The sequence below is a fragment of the Mustelus asterias genome, unplaced genomic scaffold (genome assembly GCF_964213995.1).
Source record: "Mustelus asterias unplaced genomic scaffold, sMusAst1.hap1.1 HAP1_SCAFFOLD_2333, whole genome shotgun sequence".
NCBI lineage: Eukaryota > Metazoa > Chordata > Chondrichthyes > Carcharhiniformes > Triakidae > Mustelus > Mustelus asterias.
Window position 1 is genome coordinate 20,375 of NW_027592278.1, and position 7,544 is coordinate 27,918.

Sequence of the window (7,544 nt, forward strand, 5' to 3'; positions counted from 1 at the left end):
GACCTTTCCTTTTCCAGATCTCTGAATGTGACGCAGTTTTTTGCCAAGTGGAAGCTATGATACCAGAAGACCATGAGACATAGAACATAGAAAAACTACAGCACAAACAGGCCGTTCGGCCCACAAGTTGCGCCGGTCATGTCCCTACCTACCTCGGCCTATATATAGGCTTACCTATAACCCTCTGTCCTATTAAGTCCCATGTACTCATCCAGAAGTCTCTTAAAAGACCCTATCGAGTTTGCCTCCACCACCACTGACGGCAGCCGATTCCACTCACCCACCACCCTCCGAGTGAAAAACTTACCCCTGACATCTCCTCTGTACCTACTCCCCAGCACCTTAAACCTGTGTCCTCTCTTAGCAGCCATTTCAGCCCTGGGAAAAAGCCTCTGAGAATCCACCCGATCTATACCTCTCAACATCTTGTACAGCTCTATCACGTCACCTCTCATCCTTCGTCTCTCCAAGGAGAAAAGACCGAGCTCCCTCAACCTATCCTCATAAGGCATGCCACCCAATCCAGGCAACATCCTTGTAAATCTTCTCTGCACTCTTTCAATAATTTCTACATCCTTCCTGTAATGACCAGAACTGAGCACAGTACTCTAAGTGGGGTCTGATGAGGGCCTTATGAAGCTGCATCATTATCTCCCGACTCCTAAACTCAATCCCCCGATTGATGAAGGCCAGCACACCATACGTCTTCTTAACCACCTCCTCCACCTTCATCCCATTTGACCTGCCGAAATGTACCACTACACATTTATCCGGGTTCCAAAATGTACCACTGCACATTTATCCGGGTTATCTGTGTTGTTTAAGTTTTTATGTAAACTTTTATCGTGCCTGTATAACATTTCACTCTTTTGTTTAGGTTCCTTCACAATTGAATTTCATAATGGACACATCACTGTGAAGAGGTCAGTCAGAATTATCAGCAAGGATTAATCAGCACTTTCTCATTGGAGATGTTAATCAGTGGAACCCCTCACACACAGATTTGCAGAAAAGATTAATTAATTTAGGACTGAAGTAAAGTTCGTAATTTTATTATTAACTTTATGAACAGGTTCTTGTTGAGGATTCTTGAATTAAGGAGAAAGATCACAGAAGGTGCTTTTAAAAAGGAACATTGCAGCTCCGAAAATCAGTGACATCTCCAGAATATTAAACTCCAGCCAGGGGCGGCATGGTGGCACAGTGGTTAGCACTGCTGCCTCACAGCGCCAGCAACCCAGGTTCGATTCCCGGCTTGGGTCATTGTGTGGAGTTTGCATGTTCTCCCTGTGCTTTGTGGATTTCCTCCAGGTGCTCCTGTTTCCTCCCACAGTCCGAAAGATGTGCTGGTTAGGTGCATTGACCTGAACAGGCACCGGAGTTTGGTGATTAGGGGCATTTCTCAGTAACTTCATTGCAGTGTTAATCTAAGCCTTACTTGTGACTAATAATTTTTTTTTTTAAACTTTAAAGTTGTAGGGATGTTAACATCAGCAGAAACAAACCAGATGTTGTCAGACTATCAATCCAGGCTGTGATTAAAAGCAGAATCCAATCCTTGCAGTCTATTATGAATTTGCTGGTGTCTCAGCAGGCTGGAGGACCTTGTGAATGCTTTTCCACACAAGGAGCAGGTGAAAGGCTTCTCCCCAGAGGAGTGCGTCGGTGAGTCAGAAGGTTGGATGACTGCTTGAAACTCTTTCCACAGGTACTGCAGCTGAATGGATTCTCCTGAGTGTGAGTGCGGTGGTGGGACTGGAGGGTGAATAACCGAGTGAATCCCTTCCCACACACCGAGCAGGTGAATGGTCTCTCCCCGGTGTGAAGTCGCTGGTGTCTCACCAGATCGAATGACTGGGAGAATTTCTTCCCACACACGGAGCAGCTGAACGGTCTCTCCCCGGTGTGAGTGCGTTGGTGAGCAGTCAGGGTGGATGACTGTCCAAAACTCTTTCCACAGGAAATGCAGCTGAACGGTTTCTCCTCGGTGTGAATTCACTGATGTGTCCAAAGGCCGGATGACCGAGTGAATCTCTCACCGCACACAGGGCAGGTGAACGGCTTCACCCCAGTGTGAATCCGCTGGTGTGTAGCGAGGCTGGATGTGCTGTTGAACCTCTTCCCACAGTGAGTGCAGCTGAAGGGCCTCTCCTCAGTGTGAATTCTCTGGTGTAACATCAGGTAGGTTGTCTTGGTAAATCCCTTCCCACACACAGAACAGAGGAATGGCTTCTCCCCAGTGTGAATGCGTTGATGGATATCCAGCCGGAAAGAAGACTTGAATCCCTTCCCACAGTCCCCACATTTCCAAGGTTTCTCCATGGTCTGGGTCTCTTCCTGTCTCTCCAGCCTAGAGATCAGTTGAAGCCTCGTCCACATACAGAACATGTGTTTGCTCCCCACTGTGAATGGTGTGATGTTTTTTCACGATGTAACTGGTTAAAGCTCTTTCCACAATCAGTTCACTGGAACACCTTCACTCGGGTGTGTGTGTGTCTTGGTGTTTCTCCAGTTGCACTGATGTTTAAGATCTTTTCCACAGATAAACATTTCTCCTTCCACATTGAAAGGTTGATGAATAGTTGAGTGACTCAAACCAAAATGTTCGTTTTGAGTTTTGCATCTACAAATCTTTCCCTTGTAAGATCTGTAAAAAGAGTTTACAAAATTAATCACGGTCAGTCCAGGATAGAAATTCATATCAGACAATTCTAATTTCTCTAGAACATTCTTTCCTCTCTTGTTGCCCCAAATCTGTAAATCCCCGTCTCACACACACTCCCTCCTCCCTGGGCCGAAATCCAAACCCATCTCACCATCCCCACCATTTCTGTCCTCCATTCCCTCCCTCCAGTCTGTCTGGCTTCAGTTCTCTTGCACCTCTGTGCAAAATCAAGAAGATTGTTTTCACCCCTGGTCACTGGGACCCTCAAGGCCCACCCACTCTCTGGTTCACTGATACTGTTGGCTGCAGAGACCAATCTGTGAGAGGCGGTTCTGTTTCAAGTGCCACATATGAAATGGTTCTCAGGTCTGGTTGTGGGTTGTTGTTTTCGGTGTTGGCTCTTTTTGCTGAGTCACTGGAATGATCATCCTCTATCCTGTGAATGTACCCAAGCTGGCAAAGTCACCTCCACTTGATGAGAACCCATATTCTTGGGAGACAATGAATTGTAGATTTTGCATCAAAGATTTTTGAGCAGTATACATATTACAGAGGAGGAGGTGCTGGAAGTCTTAAAGCGCATCAAGGTAGATAAATCCCCGGGACCTGATGAAGTGTATCCCAGGACTTTGTGGGAGGCTAGGGAGGAAATTGAGGGTCCCCTAACAGAGATATTTAAATCATCGATAGTCACAGGTGAGGTACCTGAAGATTGGAGGGTGACAAATGTTGTGCCTTTGTTTAAAAAGGGCTGCAGGGAAAAGCCTGGGAACTGCAGGCCAGTGAGCCTCACATCTGTGGTAGGTAAGTTGTTGGAAGGTATTTTGAGAGACAGGATCTACAGGCATTCAGAGACTCAAGGACTGATTAGGGACAGTCAGCATGGCTTTGTGAGTGGAAAATCATGTCTCACAAAGTTGATTGAGTTGTTTGAAGGTGTTTATGTTGTCTACATGGACTTTAGCAAGGCCTTTGACAAGGTACCGCATGGTAGGTTGTTGCATAAGGTTACGTCTCACGGGATCCAGGGTGAGGTAGCTCATTGGATACAAAATTGGCTTGATGACAGAAGACAGAGGTGGTTGTAGAGGGTTGTTTTTCAAACTGGAGACCTGTGACCAGCCTCAGGGATCAGTGCTGGGCCCACTGTTATTTGTCATTTATATTAATGATTTGGATGAAAATATAGGAGGCATGGTTAGTAAGTTTGCAGATGACACCAAGTTTGGTGGCATAGTGGACAGTGAAGAAGGTTATCTCGGATTGCAACGGGATCTTGATCGATTGGGCCAGTGGGCTGACGAATGGTAGATGGAGTTTAATTTAGATAAATGTGAAGCGATGCATTTTGATAGGTTGAACCAGGGCAGGACTTACTCAGTTAATGGCAGGGTGTTGGGGAGAGTGACAGAGAAAGAGATCTCGGGGTACATGTTCATAGCTCCTTGAAAGTGGAGTCACAGGTGGACAGAGTGGTGAAGAAGGCATTCAGCATGCTTGGTTTCATTGGTCAGAACATTGAATACAGGAGTCTTGTTGAAGTTGTACAAGACATTGGTAAGGCCACACTTGGAATACTATGTACAGTTCTGGTCACCCTGTTATAGAAAGGATATTATTAAACTAGAAAGAGTACAGAAAAGATTTACTAGGATGCTACCAGGACTTGATAGTTTGAGTTATAAGGAGAGGCTGGATAGACTGGGACTTTTTTCTCTGGAGTGTAGAAGGCTGAGGGGTGATCTTACAGACGTCTATAAAATAGAGGGGCACAGATCAGCTAGATAGTCTATTGCTTTTCCCAAAGGTAGGGGGGTCTAAAACTAGAGGGCATAGGTTTAAGGTGAGGGGGGAGAGATACAAAAGGGTCCAGAGGGGCAATTTTTTCACACACAGAGGGTGGTAAGTATCTGAAACAAGCTGCCAGAGGCAGTAGTAGAGGCGGGTACAATTTTGTCTTTTAAAAAGCGTTTAGACAGTTACATGGGTAAGAGGGTACAGAGGGATATGGGCCAAACGCGGACAGTTGGGACTAGCTTTGGGGTTTAAAAAAAAGGGTGGCATGTTGGGCCGAAGGGCCTGTTTCCATGCTGTAAACCTCTATGACACTATAACATTTTAAGACTTAGTTGGTAAATCAGCAGTGAACAGAGTTGTGAAGCGGTAGAAACAAGACATAACTTGTGGAAATAACAGTTAAAATACACCCAATAATTAGAGGCAGAGGGAATTAGACAATGGCAGGGAACTGATCAGGTAGGGTAGAGGTGAAACAGCGAAATGGATGGCTGGTTAAAAATTCATTCATGGATGTACAAAGCATGGTTAGTAAATTTGCAGACGATACTAAATTAGGAGCTGATAGCGAAGAAAGTTATCAAAAATTACTTGATCAGTTAGGGAAGTGGGCCGAGAATTGGCAGATGGATTTCAGTACAGCCAAGTGTGAGTGTTGCATTTTGGAAAGTCAAACCAGGGTAGGACTTATACAGTGAATGGTAAGGCCCTGAGGAGTGTTGAGGAACAGAGGAACCCAGGAGTACAAGTACATAGTTCGTTGAAAGTGATGTCACAGGCAGACAGAGTGGTGAAGAAGGCATTTAGCACACTGGCCTTCATCAGTCAGAGCACTGAGTATAGGAGTTGGGACATTATGTTATAGTTGTATAAGTCACTGGTGAGGCCGCACTTGGAGTATTGTGTGCAGTTTTTGTAACACTTTTATAGGAAAGACATTGATAAACTGGAAAGAGTGTAAAGAAGATTTATGAGGATGTTGCCGGGACTAATGGGCCTGAGTGATCGCGAGACGTTGGACAGGTAAGGGCTTTATTCCTTCGAATGTAGGAGAATGTGGGGTGACTATATTGAGGTGTATTAAATCATGGGGGGCATAGATAGGATGAACCCACATAGTCTTTTTGCCAGGGTAGGGCAATTGAAAACTAGAGGGCATGGGTTTAAGGTGAGAGGGGAAAGATTTAAAAGGGACCCAAGGGACAACTTCTTCACGCAGAGGATGGTGTGTGTATGGAATGAGCTGCCAGAGAAAGTGGTTGAGGCAGGTTTAATAGCAACATTTAAAAAGCATTTGGAGAAGTACATGGATTGGAAAGGATTAGAGGGAAATGGGTCAAACGCGGGCAATTGGAACTAGCTGGGAGGGCACCATGGTTGGCATGGATCAGTTGGGCTGAAGGGCCTGTTTCCATGCGTATTGTTCTATGACTCTATGTGCTGGCTGTGTCACCATCTATTGCCCATAACTCATTGCCCTTGAACGGAGTGGCTTGCATTGCTGGGGGATGTGGTAATTTCCTTCTTTAAAGGACATTATTAAATCAGATGGATTTTCATGACAATTGTCATCAATGGACTTCTAATTCTAGATTTTTACTGAATTCAAATTGCAACATCTGCAGTTGTGGGATTCGAACCCAGGGTTCACAGTGTATTGCCCTGGATCCCTGTACTACTAATCCAATGAAACTATCACTGCGCCATTGCCTCCCCATCCATGGTAAAGGAGTCAGCCTGAGATCCATAGAATCAGAAAATGCACTAAATTTAATTAATGCCCAGTAACACTCACCCCAAAATAATTTCACTGTTTTCACATTTTTAAATCTCCTGCTGGAGTCTGCAGCTGCAAAGATCTCAGAGAATTGGTGTCCGGGGGAAAATGTTGAAATCTTCAAATCTTCTCCCTGTAAATGACAGAAGTTATAGGTGTAATTCAAGGTGAGAAATTCAGGACAGACAAACATTTCTTTTGGTCTGAGTTTCTTGTGTGTAAATCCTCCCCTTCTAACCTCCTGTAAAAGGAGTTTCCAAGATCCATCAGCATCTGTCCAGAACAGAAATTCAAAACATTCACTCCTCCTACCTGGCACAGAATTACTTTAGCTGGGACAAAATTGCAGTGGGAACAGTTCAGAGAAGATTCAGTGGGTTGATTCCTGAAATGAGGAGTTTTATCTTTCAGGTTGAGCAGTTTGGGCCTGTACTCTTTGGAGGTTAGAAGACTGAGAAGTAATCTCATTGAAACATCTGGGAATTTAAGGGCGGCACGGTGGCTAGCACTGCTGCCTCACAGTGCCAGGGTCCCAGGTTCAATTCCGGCCTCGGGTCACTGTCTGGATGGAGTTTGCACATTCTCCCCATGTCTGCGTGGGTTTCCTCCGGGTGCTCCGGTTTCCTCCCAGTTCAAAGATGTGCGGGTCAGGTGGATTGGCCATGATAAATTGACCCGTGTCAGGGGGATTAGCGAGATAAATGCATGGGGTTGTGAGGATGGGGCCTGGGTGGGATTGTGATCGGTACAGACTCGATGCGCTCTCCGTCTCCGCTGAAACAAGATGGCGGGCGATAACCGGGGCCTGTTCCCGGGATAAAAGCCTGGGAGCTGTAAACCCGGGACCTGCAGGGTCTATTCGGGCCGTGCGGCCAACAGCAGATGTTTGTGAAGCCAGAGCTCCCTCCCGACCCCGACCCCGACGACATTTCTCCCGCAGCCCCACCGACTCACCCGCTGAAAAAAGCGTCTCCCGCACTCGCATGGCTCCAAGCAAAGTGACACTGCGCATGCTCCAGACATAGCACTGCGCTTGCGTAATAGGCTCCTGTGGAATGAATAGGACACTCTCACACCCGCAGGGGCACCTGGGAATTAAAGGCGTCATTGTCAAAGACAATAATAGAAAATTATCTTGTGCAATTAAGATCAATTAATTTTTTTAAATGCATTCCTCGGAATTTGTGCGCCGCCATTCTCTATTTCTAAAATTGATTTAAACCAGTGCTCTCCTGTGGGAATACCCCGAGTTTTTAAAACTTTCCCCACTGGTTTCCCTCTCTGCTCTCCTGAAGGTGCAGTAAG

At 45.8% G+C, this 7,544-nt stretch overlaps 1 protein-coding gene across 2 annotated transcripts; it reads right to left on the reverse strand.

Annotated features, from left to right (window-relative positions):
• Positions 1 to 1,032: 1,032 nt before the first annotated feature.
• On the reverse strand, positions 1,033 to 7,247 carry LOC144489585 (uncharacterized). 2 transcript variants are annotated; one of them, XM_078207451.1, is made up of 3 exons: positions 6,552 to 7,183; positions 6,258 to 6,372; positions 1,033 to 2,647 (listed from the first exon to the last, which is right to left on the reverse strand). In XM_078207451.1, the coding sequence occupies exon 3, from the start codon at positions 2,386 to 2,388 to the stop codon at positions 1,996 to 1,998; it is 393 nt and encodes a 130-aa protein (XP_078063577.1). In that variant the 5' UTR covers positions 2,389 to 2,647; positions 6,258 to 6,372; positions 6,552 to 7,183; the 3' UTR covers positions 1,033 to 1,995. The 2 variants fall into 2 exon arrangements, with proteins under 2 accessions (XP_078063577.1, XP_078063578.1); XM_078207452.1 differs by lacking the exon at positions 6,552 to 7,183 and adding an exon at positions 7,194 to 7,247 and having other exon boundaries at positions 1,039 to 2,647.
• Positions 7,248 to 7,544: the final 297 nt, after the last annotated feature.